Raw genomic sequence first — 15,182 nt, 5'->3', positions numbered from 1 at the left:
CCCAGCCTGTGGCAGCACCTGGGACAAGCAGCTCGTTCCCTCCTGGAGCCCCTCTGTGTCCTGCCTGCGCTCTGCTGCGGGAGCCGACTCTTTCAAAGAACTCTTTATTGATACCGAAATGTCTGTGTTTTTTCCCATTGACAAAATCCTTCTCGTGTGGTCCTTTTAAAAAAATAATCACAAATCATCGCCCCGCGTCCTGGGGACTGCCTGGGGATCAGGAGCTGCGAGGAGGCTGTCGCAGGGAGCATCCTTTCCATCCGGAAACAAGAAAAAACCCCATCAACACAGAGGGAGAGAAAGAGAAAGGGGAGCCCATATTCTACCCGCAGGAACGAAAACCTGCTGCTGGAGGGAAAATTAATTCCAGCTTCTAGTGTAATCTGACAAACGGATTAAATGGGGAGCGGCTGAGGGCACCGGCTCCTTGCAGGGCTGGCTTTGGGGCTGGAGAAGGAGGAGGAGAGAAACCCTGGGTGCAAAGCCTAGAGCTGGTGCTGGGCAGCCCTCTCCTGCCCAGCGGCCTGGCAAACCGCTCACAGCGAGCTCCTGCCATGATGAGGGAGGCTCCCCACAGGGCAGGGATTGGGAAAAGAAACCCACCAGCCTTCCTGTTCCCTTGGTTAAGGGACCAAAACTATCTTCAGAAAGGAGGAAATAAGTGTTGAGTGCTCTGGCTAACCCCCAGTGCAGAGGAGAAGCGAGGAAGCACTGTTGGCTTTGCTCCCACGTGGGCAAGTGCAGCAGCCTTGGGGCAGGAATCAGCCTCACATCCCCCATGGAACAGCCCTCGCTGCCAGTGCTGATGTCCATGGCCTGCCCTGTGCCGAGGGGAGCGGCTTGAGGAACCCCTGTCCTTGTGGTAGCGGCAGCGGCGTCATCCTGGGCGCCTGGTGCTGGCCATGAGCGGCAATGAAGCATTGGAATGAGGTAGCCCCCCTGCCTTTGCCGCGACAGGAGTCCCCGCTCCCCGCCGAGCACCCCGGCTGCGTGGGGAGGACACGAGGGGTGTTAGCAGCTCTCCAACGGAGACGGGGCAGGGAGGGGGGCGGCGTGTCAGCCGGTCACAGCTGGGATGGGGCATCCTGGAAGGTGATAAGGTTGGACTCCTGGCTGGTGCTCTTCCCAGCTGCGCTGGGGTTGGGCAGCAGCGGGCTGTCAGCCTTCGACGCCGTCTCCTCCTCATCGTCCTCCATGCTAGGCCAGGCCGACTGGTCCTCCACGCGCTTCAGCCGCTCGTTCAGGGCTTTCAGGGCCAGTTGTCTGTGGAGCAAGGGCAGACGGGTGGGTTAACCTCAGGTCTGACAGCCAGGGAGGGAGGGAGTTAACAGCTCTGCCCCTTGGGGTGTCCCTGGCTCATTCCAGGCACTAGAGGGTGGATTCAACCACCTGGAGATGACCCAGAGTGCTGGAACTGCCCAAGAGAAACCCACTCACACTCACAGACACTGTACACTGAGTTTCTGTGCCACGTGGTGTGCTCAGAGGCTGTCGGACAGCACATCGGCAGCTGCGGGAATGGGGGAAGAAAGGTACAAAACAGAGCGAGGGGAAGCAGAGAGCCAACGCCTTGTCAAAACTTCCCTGCCGGCAATCAGGGAGGCCAACGCCTGGCGTGCGGGAGGGCCGCGGCTGACTCAGCGCCTTCCCCTGTGCCACGATGATGCTGCAGGGACCGCACCTCCCCAGGCAGCCACTGTCCCCCCTCTGTAGGGACCTCTGACCCCAAACCCTGCCTGCTCCTTCCCCACCAGCTCCCCGTTCCGGCTCAGCACTTCCCCCTCTCTCCACCTTTGGAGGAGCAGAACAACGTCCCACTAGCTGCTCAAAATGCTCACAACCACCTCTGTGGCAAGCAGGGTAGCCCCCAGTCTTGACACCCTCCAACAACGAAATCTCCCCACTCCTCCTCATTTGGATTCTGACCCTCACTGCCCGTAAACGCGATCCCCGTGGAAGCAGGGCAAGCGGTACCTTCTCCTCTCGGCATCCTGGGGGTCTGTCCCGGGCAGGCTGATGGTGATGGATGACGGGGCGCCCACGTCGTAGCGTTTGACGGTCTTGCGGCAGACCTTCACCTTCACCAGGATGCTGTGCACCACGTTGGCCACCAGACCCACCACAGGCTGCAGGATCTCGGGGAAGAAAGTGGCGAAGGCGAAGTGGTCGGACATGTCTCCGCGGCCTCGACTGTGTCGCTGGTAGAAACGTAGATAGACCCAGCTGGAGAGGACCCCGAAGCCGTACGAGGCCAGCACGTTGCTCTCGACGAGGGCGGCGAGCCGCAGCAGAACCAGGAGAAGGAGCAGGAGCATGGGCACAGCCTTCATCCTGACCTGGGGCACTTTCAAGACAGTGCTGTCCCCCATGGTCTGCTTGAGCGCCACCAGGACACCGCCGAGGAAGCCCAGCCCGCCGTGGACGCGGACGGCGAAGAGGAAGGCGAGGTGGAAGGAGGCCACGTAGGTGAGGAAGTAGGCGAAGGCCGCCAGGAGCCCCACCGAGACGTTCACCACCGTGAAGAACACCAGCAGCTCCAGCGCCCCCCAGAGCGGCTCCAGCAGCCGCCCCGCCGCCCCCAGCGTGGCCAGGCTGCCCGCCAGGCCCCAGGCGCGCTGCTCCACCAGCCCGTGGGTCAGCAGCGTCCACACCCAGAAGTTGGGGGGCAGCAGCAGCCCGGGGGTCACGCCGAGCCCGTACGCCGTGTCCAGGCCGAACGAGAGCAGATACAGCAGCACCGCGGCGCCGCTCAGCGACTTCACCACCACGCTGGTGCCGGCCAGCGCCGCCAGGAAATGCTGCCGGGCCACCGGCAGGTACCGACGCATCTTGGGCGCCCGCGGCCGGGCCGGGGCCGCCGCCGCCTCCCCCCGCCCCGCGCCGGGCCCCGCTCCGGCCCCCGCCCGCCGCGCCGCAGGCCAGGCCGCAGCCGCAAACAGCGCCGCTGCGCATGCGCGGGGCGGGCAGGGCCAATCGGGGGCGGAGGCCGTCGCAAGGCACATAGGGACTTGTAGTCCCACCGCAAGGCACGTAGGGAAGTACGGTCCGGCCGCAAGGCACGTAGGGAAGTGTGGTCCGGCCGCCAGGCACGCCGGGACTTGTAGTCAAACCGCAAGACACGCCGGGACTTGTAGTCCAGCTCGCTACGAGGGCGAGAGGCGGGCATGGAGGGGACACACGGACACGAGGGGAGACACACGGACAGAGGGGGCACGGACACGAGGAGGGACACATAGACAAGGGGGGGCACACACAGTCAAGGAGGGAGACACACGCTCAAGGAGGGGGACACATAGACACAGGAGGCATAGACATGAGGAGGGACACACGGACACTGGGGGCACAGATGGACGAGAATGGGGACACAAACAAGGGGGGACACACAGACTGGGGGGGCACACACGGCGGGACACGGGCATGGCGAGACACATGGCCATGGGTTGGCACACGGACACGGGGGACACCCATGGGCATGGAGAGGGACAGAGAGACATGAGGGTGTGCATGGACACAAGGGGGAACACACAGACAGACATGGGGGGGACACACGGACATGGGTGGGACTGGCACAGGTGGCACTCAGTGACACAGACCCCACAGGGTAGGGGGGACACGGATGTGAGGCCACCAACACCAGAGGGCACAGGCATGGAAGGAGGCCGTGGGCACTGGGATGTGGGGAGAGCGCTGTCCTGGGGGACCCAGGGAGATGGGGGGCTAAGGGGGGCTGGGAATCTGCATCCCTCCCTCCATCCCTGCCTCCATCGCTGCCTCCATCTTTGCCTCCATCCCTGCTCACGTCCCTGCCTCCATCCCTACCTCCATCCATCCCTCCCTCCATCCCTGCCTCCATCCCTGCCTCCATCTCTGCCTCCATCCCTGCCTCCATCTCTGCCTCCATCCCTGCCTCCATCCCTGCCTCCATCCCCGCCTCCATCCCCGCATCCTTCCCTGCCCACCAGCCGCGGGCGCCTCGATGTCCTGCCCGACCCCCCGGCCCTGCCCGTGAACCCGGGCAATGACGCAGCCACCGCCTGTGAAGTGAAAATATGAACATTATTTAATAACTGAGTCTCTGTAATAAACCATTTGAAAATATTTTACAAGGAGTCACACGCACGATATCTTACAAATTGTCTTTTTTGTCGTTTTTTTTTTTTTTGAAGTTTTTCCAACTCTTCTGTACAAAAAAAAAAAATAATAAAATTAAAACCTAAAGAAATAAAAAATAAATTAAAGAAAAAAAAAACCAATTAAAAACCCAATGCCTTGGAATGAGCAGAGAGAAGCTTGCAGGTGGGAACGGGGCAGGAGGCGACCCTGGCGGGATGGGGGGAGCCAGGGCCACGCCACCCCTTGTCTCATTAGTTTTTAACTTAAAATAGACTATATATGTATATATTTATAGGTATGTATAGTGGTGGTTTTCTGGCAGAGCACCTAACTAGACTACAGAAGTACACACACTCCCGGTAACACAGAGCCATCTGTTCAAACACGGTTCCCAGAGACAGTAACCAAACACACACTGAAAAAGCTACAAGCAGAATGACCATTAATTAACCCCAGCAGTAATTAACGCCTGGCACCCTCCCCAGCCCCCTCGGGGGGAGCTCCCCCAGCCCTGGGTGACGGGTGGGCTCTGAGCGAGGGTGCCCAGGGCAGGGAGGGTGGGCACCCTGGGGTGTCACAGCCGGGCACCCTGACCCCCGCGGCACCTCCGGGCTGGGCAGCAGCGAGGTGTCCCTGCTGGGGGACACGTGGCACCTCCTGCTCGAGGGCACACGCCGCGTGGGGACAGCAACGCGTCCCGCTGGCCCGCGCGGTTTCTTTGGCGAGGGCGGCCGGCGGGGCAGGGCTGGGGCGGGCAGGATTTCACAGTGATCTGCAGAACGGAAAAGAAACAAAATACACATTTCCCCCCCCCTCCCCTCCCCAACTTCTTCCTCCTTTGCACCCCGTTATCTGTGCTCAAGAATGCACGAGAGCGGCTGAGCCCAGCGCCCGGGCTCCATCCTTCTCCTGCCTCTGCCCCTGCCCAGCCCCGCGCCCGCAAGGGTGCTGAGCCATGTCTGCCCCGCGTCCCAGGGGATCCCGCTGGAACAGATAACACCAATCCGCACCGTCAACTCAAGTCCTTTTCTCTTTTTGCCCCCTCTTTTTGCCCCCCCTTTATTTGTTTTTTTCCATGTGTCCTCACGGTTTACCACAAACACCGCCGGTCTCCGGGTGAAAATGTTGGAAACTCGATGTAGAAAGATCTGGTTTAAAATCTTCAAGCTAAAAAAAAGAGGTGAGGTGGATGGGGGGGTCACAGGCGGAGGGGGCCAACGCCACTGTCCGAGTCTGAGCGGCCGGGAGGGCGCGATACAGGGGCACCGACTCAGTCCCCGCTCTGCCAGGGAGCCCCTGCCTGCACCCCGACTCTTCTTTGGCTGCGGGAGCGCGGGGCGGCTTCATGGGGATCCCCGAGGCAGCAGAGGGGACGTCGCTCCCACTCCACGGGGCCAAGGAGTGGGATGGAGATGGATCTTGAAAGAAAAGAGAGCTGGCGGGGGGCGGCTGGGGCGGCTAAAGGCAGGCGGCCGGGGGCAGCGGGTGCCGGCTGGCGCTGGAGTAGAGGAGCAGCAGCTGCAGGGACAGCAGGACCCCCAGGGAGGGGGCGAAGGAAGCTCCTCGGCCGCAGTCTGAGGTATCTTCCTGGGGGGGCAGAGGGAGAAGAGCTGTGGGGCATCCCAGTTGGTGCCTCGGCACCCCACAACCCTGGCAGGGGCACCCACCGCCCCTCCTGCCCCACGACCCCCATGGCACTGACCCCCCCCACCCCGGGACTCCTGTGGCATTGCTGTCCTAGGGACCCCCGTGGCTCTGATCTCTCCAGGGGGCTCCCCAAGGCTCCCACAGCCCCACCCCGGGTCCTCCCAGGGCTCCAAACCTCCCTCAGGGGTGCCCCCCAACACTGCATGCCCAGGATCCCCCCACGGCTCTGCTCTCCCCATGGGGGTGCACTCATCCCCTTAGGGGGTCAGTCCTCAGCTCTGCTCCCCCAAGGACCACCCCCATGGCTCCAATCCCCCCATTAAGGGGCACCCACTGCCCCAATTCCCCCCAAGGCGTCACCCTCCAGCTCCTCTTCCCCCAACCAGGGGGCACCCACTGCCCCAACTGCCCCGAGGGACCCCCCCATCTCCGCCCACCCCGCATCCCCTGCACCCCACGTACTGTTGCATTGTAGTCGAAGCAGATGTGGGGACCTTTCCGATAGCGGGGCCTGTCCACCAGCTCACACTGGTTGGGATCCCTCGGAGGGGCTTCGCAGGTTAAGGAAACCACCAGGAACAGGGCGGTGGATGCCCATGGGGCGCCGGCTCCCCCCACCCCTGCTGGACCTGACAGCTCCTGCCCTCCCTGCCTGTCCCCACATCCTGGTGGGACGCAGCCAGGCCACCGAAGGATACCTCTTACCTCCGCCTGCAGCAGCTTGACGGACTCACACTGGCTGCAGAGGGGCTTGTCAGCCACCACGAAGAGCAAGTTGGTGTTGGCCAGCCTCTGCGCATGGAACAGCCTGGGGGACGCAGTGGGGACCCTGGTTACCCTGTGCCCCGGTCCCTGCCCGGCTCCTGGTGCCAGCCCTGCTGGTGGGCAGCTCAGGGGAGGCCGAGCCAGCAGTTTCATCACTGGCCCTATCCTCAGCTTCATCACTGGCTGGGTCCCCATCCCTGTCGCTGTCCCTATCCCCAACCTCATCCCCATCCCTGCCCTTGTACCCTTCTCCAACACCACACATCCCCACCTCCATCCCCAACCTCATCCTCAACCCCACCCCGTCCCCAACCTCATCCCCATCCCCATCCCCATCCCCATCCCCATCCCCATCCCCATCTCCCCTCCCACTCCTCTCCCTGCCCTCTCCTTGCCCAGAGAAGCAGCACCAATGGACTTTCAGGCCTTGGTCCCACTTGCAGGAGCCCTGGGAACGTCACAGTTACCCCACAGCCCACGGGGACACCACCGTTGCTCTCTGCCCCCCATGAGTGGGTACCACAGCCCCCAGGGCGCGGCACGGCACCCCCCATCGCCCCACGCAGGTGGCTGCACGGGGGCTGCCGCAAAGGCAGCCTGAGGGCTCTCCCCGACCCTGCCCAGCGGTGGGACGGTGGGCACGGACCCACCTGGAGCAGTTGCCGCAGTCGATGATGGCGTTGTAGGTGGCATTGACGGTGCTGAAGTAGTACTGCGTCTGCTTCATGATGCAGCTCGTCTCCCTGGCCTCCATGCTGTCCCCTGCCACCTCCTCTGCGCCGGCACAGTGCGGTGGGCCAGGGGCCACCGACCCCCCGCCATGCGCCCCCACCACGTCCCCTGCCCACCCCCAGCCCCAGGCTCCCCGGGGACTCACCCGTCTGGAACCAGCTGCTGTAGGTGAGGCCGTACAGGAACTGCTGGAAGAAGGACCTGGGGAAGGAGAGCACGGCCACCTCAGCTGCCCCAGCCCCAGGGACACATCGGTGCCACCGCCCGACAGCAACGGCCCCCAAGGAGGGGACGTGGTGGCACTTACCAGGCTGCGGCTGATGTCCACCAGGCGAGGTTCAGGAGATCGGCCATGGTGGGCTGCAGGCAAAGAGGGGGGTGATGAAACAACAGGTCCCCGCGCAGGGTGACCCCAAGCTCCCAGACGAACTGGTGGCCGCCGTCCCCACAGGTGCTCACCACAAAGACACCACGGGGCGCAGCACCCGTGTTGCTCTGGGCCTCGGGGGCGCAGACGGACTGGAAGTCATAAGACTCCTTGCGGGTGTAGAAGGAGTTGTTGTAGAGGGCAGACATCAGGTTGGCATCCACCTCGCTGAAGAACTTGCCCACCTGCAATGGGAACACCAAATCTGCATCCAAACACCACCTCGCTGTGGGTGTCCCTGGGTAGGGACTGGAGTGGGGCTGTGTGATGCCACTCGTCTCACGAGATCAGAGGTCTCAGCTCCCCGCCAGCGTCCCACACCCAGCAGAGCTGCCACGCGGGCACCGCTCACCTGGTACCAGTGGTCCTCCTGGTTAGAGAGCACCAGGAAGCCCCCGTCATCGATGAGGACGCAGATGAGGTCCTGGGGAAGGAGGGCAGTGTCACCCACCCTGCGGCTGTGCCCAGGGCAAGGCAGGACAGGCAGGGCAAGGGGGTGGCAGACAGTCAGGCAGGGGGACCTGTGCGGTGTCCTGGCCGAGCTCCAGGAGTGGCGGGGGGACAGGGTGAGCAGCCTCACGCAGACAGCGCGGACAGGGGACGGGGAGCCCTTCCAGCCACCCCTGCCCACCACCCACCTTGTTGTTGGCCTCGCAGTCCATCTCGCAGCTGGTCGAGGGGTCACACTGTCAACCAAAACCAGGGCAGAGGGACAGCTTAAAAGGACTGTCCTCTCCCCCAGAGCTGTCCTCCCTGCCAGGAGTGGACACACGATGCCCTGAGCAAGGTGACAGGCAGGGCTGTGCTGGAGGTACAAGACTATGAGGACCATGGGCACCGTGTCCTGGAAGTGCTCTCCAGCCACGTCCCCAGTAGCAGAGCTCCTTCCCCATTCCTGTCCCCATGCTGTGCCAGCACTGTGGGAGCCTCAGGGCACCTACCCGGCGGGCGCCCAGCTGGTCACGGTCTGTCCGGTTGCTTGCCAGCACTTTGAACTTCTCAGCCCAGGCCTCCAGGTCCAGCTTCACACCCACCACTGGGGCAGCGGGGAGACAGTGTCAGCTCCGACTCGGGGTGGGGGACAGAGACCCCCAAGCCTGGTGGCAGGGCACCCAGCCCCCTGCCTACCTGCTGGCTTCAGCGTCTTGCCCCCGATGCTGAGCTCCACGGCAGTGCTCACCAGGATCCCGATGGTGGTGTTCTCCAGGTCCAGCCCCCGGTAGCTGTCTGCAGAGGGCACAGAGGTCCATCAAGGACACGTGGAGCCAGTGGCAGCCTGTGCCACCCCCTGCCACCCTCAGCCAGCACCCACCATCTCGGTAGGGTGGTTTGAAGATGTAACCTTTGTTGTCCAGGCTTCTCCGGTAGAAGCTGGCATTGAAGGGCTCTGGTTCCTCCTCCCAGTCATCTGCAGCCCTGTAGGGGAGCGGCCACAGTGGGACCAGAGCCCCTGTCACTCGGCTCTGGACCCACCAGAGATGGCCCCATGGAAGCAGCCATGTCACCCCACAGGGCCTGGAATGCGTGCACCCCTGGACACTCACTTGTTAGGGAAGACGCGGGTGATGCCCCCGTCGGTGGCTGCGAAGACAGCCAGGAGGCTGTACCTGCAAGGAGAGGGATGGGCATGCTGGGCATCATAGAATGGTTTGGGTTGGAAGGGACCTCAAAGCCCATCCAGTCCCACCCCTGCCATGGGTAGGGACACCTCCCACTGGATCAGGGGCTCCAACCTCCATCCAACCTGGCCTGGAACCCCTCCAGGGATGGGGCAGCCCCCACTGCTCTGGGCAACCTGGGCCAGGGCCTCCCCACCCTCAGCGTGAACAATTTCTTCCTGATGTCCAATCTAAATCTTTCCCCTTCCAATTTAAAGCCACCCCCCTTGTCCTTTCACTCCATACCCTTGGAAAAAGTCCCTCCCCAGCTTTCCTGAAGTCAGTACTGGAAGCTGCTCTAAGGTCTCCACGGAGCCTTCTCTTCTGCAGGTTGAACAACCCCAACTCTCTCAGCCTGGCCTTGTAGGCAGAGGGGCTCCAGCAGGGCTCTGCTTTGCCCCTGTCCCGTGCCCTGAGCCCACCTCAGCCCCCTGACCTCCCACTCCCCGTCCCCAGACAGTGCTGCCCATCCTGGGCCACCTTGCCCCCACCTACGTGTTGAGGTCCTGGTCCTTCCAGACGCGCTCCACCAGCTGCTGCGTGATGCCCGTGTCCAGGATCAGGTTGTGCAGGAGGAAGTTGTCGCCTTGGGAGGAAGATGGAGAGAAGGAGGAGGAAGAGGTGAGGGCCAGCACTGTAGGGGTCACCCATCTTCCCCCGCACTGTGGTCCCTGCACCGGCACCTGCTCTGCAGTGGCTCCTGGGACCCCAGCCCCGGCACAGTTCACCCCCTGCCCCACGTCCCCCCACCCCCCCACATCCCCTGCATCCCCCCCCCCAGCCTGTCCCAGCCGTTCCCAGCTACTCACACTGCTTGGAGTCTGGGGTCACCTTTTCCATGAGGGCAATAAAGTTTTCCAGGAACTCGGTGTTGTTATCCGACAAGTCGAGGTCTTTGCAATACTCTCTGGGGTTTGGGGGACAAGGTTTGTTGTTTGTGAGGATGGAAAAGGCAAGGTCAGCTCTCCCCCCGGGGATGGCGGGGCAGGCGCCAGCCGTTCTGCCAGCACCAGCCTTGCTGGGGGACACGATGGTGATGTGCCACCGCTCCCACGAGCGTCAACTCTGCCATGGCCAGCTTTGATGGATCCTAGCTGGCCCAGAGTAGTGCAACCCTGAGCTCCACTCTCCCCATACTGGTGGGGCTACTGGTGGGACTGGGTGCCTCTGCCACCGTACTTACCTGTGGGGCCAGGCGGGTGCCACCATGCCCACCCTGCCCTGCCCCTGCGGCACCTCGGGGAGGGGGGTTTGCCTTGGCAGCCCCTGCGGCTGCACTGGCATCACCACACAGGTGTTCGGCAGCCGTTTCGGTACCCCTGGCATAGATTGTTTGGTGCTGGGTGAGGCCCGGCCAGCGGAGGTGGGCGCTTGCCCACGGGCATCACCGGCCAGGATCCCACTCTGAGACGGGCACCGCTGCGGATGCTGCACCCACGCTCTGCTCTGGGACCACCCTGCGCGCAGAGCCCCAGCCCCGCCGATGTCGGGGAGAGCCGTGACCCCGTGGGTCACCACGAGGCTCGAGCCGGACAGCACGGAGTAGCGCCACTGTGGGTGCCACAGCGCCCAGCTGCAGCAGTGCTGGGGCGCCTCCCCAGCCCACGTTCCCTCTGCCAAAATCCTCCTGAAGAGGACAAATGCCAGAGCAGAGGGTGGTGGGGAGCTTGCCCATGGCGTGGCCAAAAAGCCAGGGCACCCTGGCCAGCCCATCCCGGCCCCTCACCCCTTGCGCGGGGGGAGCAGCCGCCTCCGGCTCTGCCCCGCCACGCACAGATACAGGGACTCACACACCCATGGCAAACGCGGGATATACAGTTTCTGAAAATTTCCAGCGGCCCGGCAGCGCCGACGGCAGATCATACAGTCGCCCTGGGCTCCTCCCTGCCGCCCGCTCGCCCGGGCTGGCACCCACCGCAGGGACGGGGCTCGCAGAGCCGCTCTGGGGGCACCAAAGGGCTCACCCTGACTTCCAAAGCCTGTTTTTCTCTCTGGCTGTGGAGACTCAGGCTGGATGCCGAGCCCATCACTGCAGGCTGAGCGGGGCAGTTGGGGGCAGACCCAGTCCTTGAGGCTCAGGCTCTATCATCACCTCTAGGTCTATTCCCTTAGTGCATTTATGGGCTGATTTTTTTAATATCATTTTTTCCCCCTATTTCTTATTAATAATCTGCTTTAACTTTCATAGTATCACAGTAGTAATAGTTAGGGTTGGAAGGGACATTACAGATTATGTTTCCTGCTACCCCATGGAGCGCATGGTGACTAAGTCCCTCGCCCCAAAAAGCCAGGGCTACACAATAACTGTATGTTTTGGGCTGGTTTACCCAAAATTAGAGCAAGTGAGCAACGGCTGCCGTAGACGAGAAAGGTAGGGGGTACCTGCAGGTGCTGTAGCCTCAACCTGCTACAGTCCCTAGGAACCACAAGGATAAAATATCTCCTAACGGGTTGTTTAGCTGTTGGAATGATGTGCAAGTACATGGGTGATTAGCCGGTAACGCTAATTGGGGCCAGTCAAGGGTAGCACTGCAGTGGTGGGACGGGCAGGGTGCCGTCAGGGCCATGGGGCTCCCTGAACGCCCCACCAAGGGACAGTCCCTTGTCCCCACTGGGTGGGACAGCCCCAGGGAGGGCACACGTCTGTCTGTCCAGAAGCTGCTACGCTGTCCTCACGTCCAAGTTCACAGCCGTCCGCCTTCCCAAATCGCCGGGGCATCCCGAATTTGAGGCAAAACCTCCCCTTCCTTCTCCCTGTGCCCCCGTGACCAGTGCGACTGTGCGATGCCACCGCCGGCCCCTCGCTCGGCAGGGGCATTTTCAGAAACTATACCTATATATGCACACGCAGAGGTCGCCGGGCTGCCCTGGGTGCATATATACCGTGCTGGATGCAACTGGGTGGCGGAACCGGGCCGGGGTCCCAGCGGCAGCGCCCTCAGCACGACACACACACAGCGGCAGGGGATGGGGGACAAGGCACGATGAGGTGGGGATGGGGGGCGATGGAAGGGGTCGGCAGCGGGGCCGGGGCGGATGCACACCTCGGCAAGCGCACACGCAAAGCTACCTGGGAGCAATGAACACATGTCCCTCCGACTCAAAGCTGTTGGGCAGCAGGTATTCAAAATCTGCAACAGAAAGGGAAGGTTATCCGGCGGGGAGGGGGGGACGGGGATGCCGGGGGGCCAGGAGGGAGAGAGACGGACAGAGAGAGAGGGGAGGGAACGGAAAAAAAAAAAGGCATTTGCTGCTCTTGGTAACAAGAGAGGAAGGAAAAGGCCGTTCTGCTGTCGCTGGCACCGCACGGGAAGGAAAGTTATAGCCAAATCAGGAGAGGTTTGCCCATCTTGGCTCGAATTTGCTCGGTCGCGGGCTGAAGGTGGTTGCGTACGCGCGGCCGGTGGCGTGTACGCAGGGACACACAGAGACACACACACATATATATATGCACACATGTATATATATGCATGTTTGGGAGGGCGCAGGGGCGTCTCTCTCTCAGGAGGGGAGGTGGGCGAGGGCAGGGAACCGCATGCTGTGCTCCTGGCCGGAGGAGGATCACCAAAACACTCGGGTGTTGGGGAGAGGAAAAAAAAAGACAACCAAAAAGGAATTTTCAGGCACCGAAACATAGCCAAACTGGGAACCTTGCTGAGGACAGTCCAACCAGAGGCTCCCTAGCCACCAACATGCCGTGCAATGTGCTGCCGGGCTCTGCCGACGGCCCCTTCCCTCCCCGGGGCAGTGGGACCCCAACGGGGACGGGGGATCACGCTCGCCTGTCAGCCCGGCACCTGGCTCTGCTTTAAGAGGGGGGTCAAAGCCCAGCAAGGTCTGGGGTGCCTCTTGGGGACCCAGAAAGGCTGCAGACGCAGGGTTCAGCTCACTGGGGCCAGTCGGGTCAGGGGGTGTGTGCGGGGTGCTATGGGACAGCTGAGGCTGGTGGCCCCCTCGGTGAGCATCGCCACCCCCTCGTCCCCCCGCTGGCCCCCGGTGCATTGCACGGCACAGCCAGAGGTTGGACTGTTGCTCTCTGAGGGCTGTAGGCAGGGACTGGGTACAAGCCGATGAGAGGAAGAGGAGGAGGAGGAGGAGAGGAGTACAAAACACTCGTACTTGCTCCATCAGCATGGCCATCGCAGGGATGCTGGGAGGAGGCAACTCAAAGCTGATAGAACAGGGCTGAGGGTGACATTTCCACCTCCCCATTGGCCTTGTCCCCTCTGTCCCCCTGCGCTGCCGTGCCCCCCGCAGCCGTGCCCGTGCCGGGGAGCGGGTGCTGCCGGTGGGCGCTGTGCGGGGCAGAGCGTGGCGGTGGGTCCCACGGGGACCATGCACGCCGGGGCATCTCCTGGCCTGCCACGCGGGAGCTGCGGGTTGGTCTGGCCCCACAGGACCCCTCCTGCTCCGGCAAGCGGCCGGGTACCACAGGGACGTGAGCCAAACCCAGCCCTGGGGCTCACGCTGCCCCACTCCCCGCAGCCCCCCTGCCTCGGCGGCACTTTGGCCTCATCACAGCTGCTCCCGGGGCGCACGGGCGGCACGGGGACGCTACGGCTGCCGGGGGCTTCGTGCCATGCTGGGCACTGGGGCAGCGGGGAGGGGGGCAGGCAGCACGGCACCCCAGGGCTCCGCCACCCCGCGTCCCCACGAGGCCAAGCTCGCTGTCCCCCACGCTGTGGGGTGGCATCACCCCAGGGTGGTCCCATCCCCACCTCTGCCAAGGATCTCTGCCTGGGGGGCTTCCCAAAGAGCCCTCTTTTCCTAGAGGGCGCTGGCGGCCGAGGACAGGGTCCCCCATCCTCTGTCCCCGACCCCCTGTGGTGCCCACCCCGCGATCCCCGCTCCCGGCACAGCCCTATCCCTTTCAGGTTGAGTTGTCTTGGGAAGGAGGAAGCAGAGGAGCTGGGATGTGGCGAGAGGGACCAGAGGAGGGGAGCAGAGAGGGGAGGAGGGCGAAGGGCAGGGAGAGAGGAAGAGCAGGGTATCAAACTCGCTATGAAAAACCTCGTGGATCGAAAACGGCAGTTTCATACAACATCAGCTCTTGAGCGATACCGAACCGGGTTTGGGAGCGATGCGCGGGGAGGGAGTGGGGGATCGTCGTGACAAAGCTCTCATGGACAGAACAAGACATGTTGCTTTCAAATAAAGGGGGAACTGGAGGAGAAGGTTGAGGAGGAGGAGGAGGAGGGAGGAAGGGCGAGTCGGTGGCGGTTTGCAGGTTCGGTGTGGCAAACGGGCAGGGAGATGGGCAAGCAGGGGGCTGGGGGGACTGGACACGGGGCAGGGGACGGGGTGGTGAAGGTGAGTGGTCTGAGACTGAAAATACTTGCCCTTGTTTTTGATGTTTGGTACTGTGTGAATCCACCATAGAGAGAAAGCAAGAAAAACAACAAACAAAAAAACAACAAACAAAAAAAAAGGGGGTTGGGTGGAAAGGGGGAAGGGGGGCACAAACAATATTTTATTCAATCGCTGTTTGAATAAAAATATTGTGTATCATAATCATACCAAAAGGAAACCTCTTGCAAAAAACGACATGAAAAATAAGAAAAAGAAAGAAAAATAAACCCAGTAACGAAAGGAAAAGAAAAGGCCACGGTGAAATAAGAATAAAATAATGCGAAGATAAAACTAGAGAAATATATATATATATATTCAATACTCCAAAGGAAAATGAGAATCAGTAGCAAACAGTTGCAACAGTCTTGCTATCGAAATGTCCTCACTGAGTTGGGGGGCATGCACGGCACGGGAGGACGGGGTCCCCCCTCCCGGGGATGGGGACAGCCTGGCCTCGTCCCCCAGGGGACGCGGTGCTCCTGCCCATGGAT

General features: G+C 62.2%; 2 protein-coding genes across 3 annotated transcripts in view; both read right to left on the bottom strand.

Moving 5' to 3' along the window:
* Window positions 1-88: 88 nt before the first annotated feature.
* TMEM115 (transmembrane protein 115) lies at window positions 89-2,908 on the bottom strand. Its single transcript, XM_009569374.2, has 2 exons — window positions 1,975-2,908; window positions 89-1,263 (listed from the first exon to the last, which is right to left on the bottom strand). The coding sequence occupies exons 1-2, from the start codon at window positions 2,826-2,828 to the stop codon at window positions 1,065-1,067; spliced, it is 1,053 nt and encodes a 350-aa protein (XP_009567669.2). The 5' UTR covers window positions 2,829-2,908; the 3' UTR covers window positions 89-1,064.
* A 1,129-nt stretch (window positions 2,909-4,037) lies between these two features.
* The window catches only part of CACNA2D2 (calcium voltage-gated channel auxiliary subunit alpha2delta 2), a 206,675-nt gene continuing 195,530 nt past the window's right edge, over window positions 4,038-15,182 (bottom strand). The window contains exons 23-39 of one of the 2 annotated variants that reach the window (XM_054076733.1): window positions 14,682-14,702; window positions 12,413-12,473; window positions 10,152-10,249; window positions 9,838-9,928; window positions 9,229-9,291; window positions 8,997-9,100; window positions 8,813-8,911; window positions 8,626-8,720; window positions 8,323-8,370; window positions 8,037-8,108; window positions 7,717-7,869; window positions 7,565-7,617; window positions 7,403-7,458; window positions 7,176-7,299; window positions 6,459-6,568; window positions 6,223-6,311; window positions 4,038-5,700 (exon numbers count right to left, since the gene is read on the bottom strand). In XM_054076733.1, coding sequence (XP_053932708.1) covers window positions 5,572-5,700; window positions 6,223-6,311; window positions 6,459-6,568; window positions 7,176-7,299; window positions 7,403-7,458; window positions 7,565-7,617; window positions 7,717-7,869; window positions 8,037-8,108; window positions 8,323-8,370; window positions 8,626-8,720; window positions 8,813-8,911; window positions 8,997-9,100; window positions 9,229-9,291; window positions 9,838-9,928; window positions 10,152-10,249; window positions 12,413-12,473; window positions 14,682-14,702 — 1,466 coding nt within the window. In that variant the 3' untranslated portion in view covers window positions 4,038-5,571. The remainder of the gene's footprint in view (window positions 5,701-6,222; window positions 6,312-6,458; window positions 6,569-7,175; window positions 7,300-7,402; window positions 7,459-7,564; window positions 7,618-7,716; window positions 7,870-8,036; window positions 8,109-8,322; window positions 8,371-8,625; window positions 8,721-8,812; window positions 8,912-8,996; window positions 9,101-9,228; window positions 9,292-9,837; window positions 9,929-10,151; window positions 10,250-12,412; window positions 12,474-14,681; window positions 14,703-15,182) is intronic. The other variant, XM_054076734.1, reaches the window with a different exon arrangement.

Source organism: Cuculus canorus, chromosome 11 (assembly GCF_017976375.1).
Source record: "Cuculus canorus isolate bCucCan1 chromosome 11, bCucCan1.pri, whole genome shotgun sequence".
NCBI lineage: Eukaryota > Metazoa > Chordata > Aves > Cuculiformes > Cuculidae > Cuculus > Cuculus canorus.
Note: the sequence above shows the minus strand (reverse complement) of the source record. Positions and strands in the feature narration are given on the sequence as shown.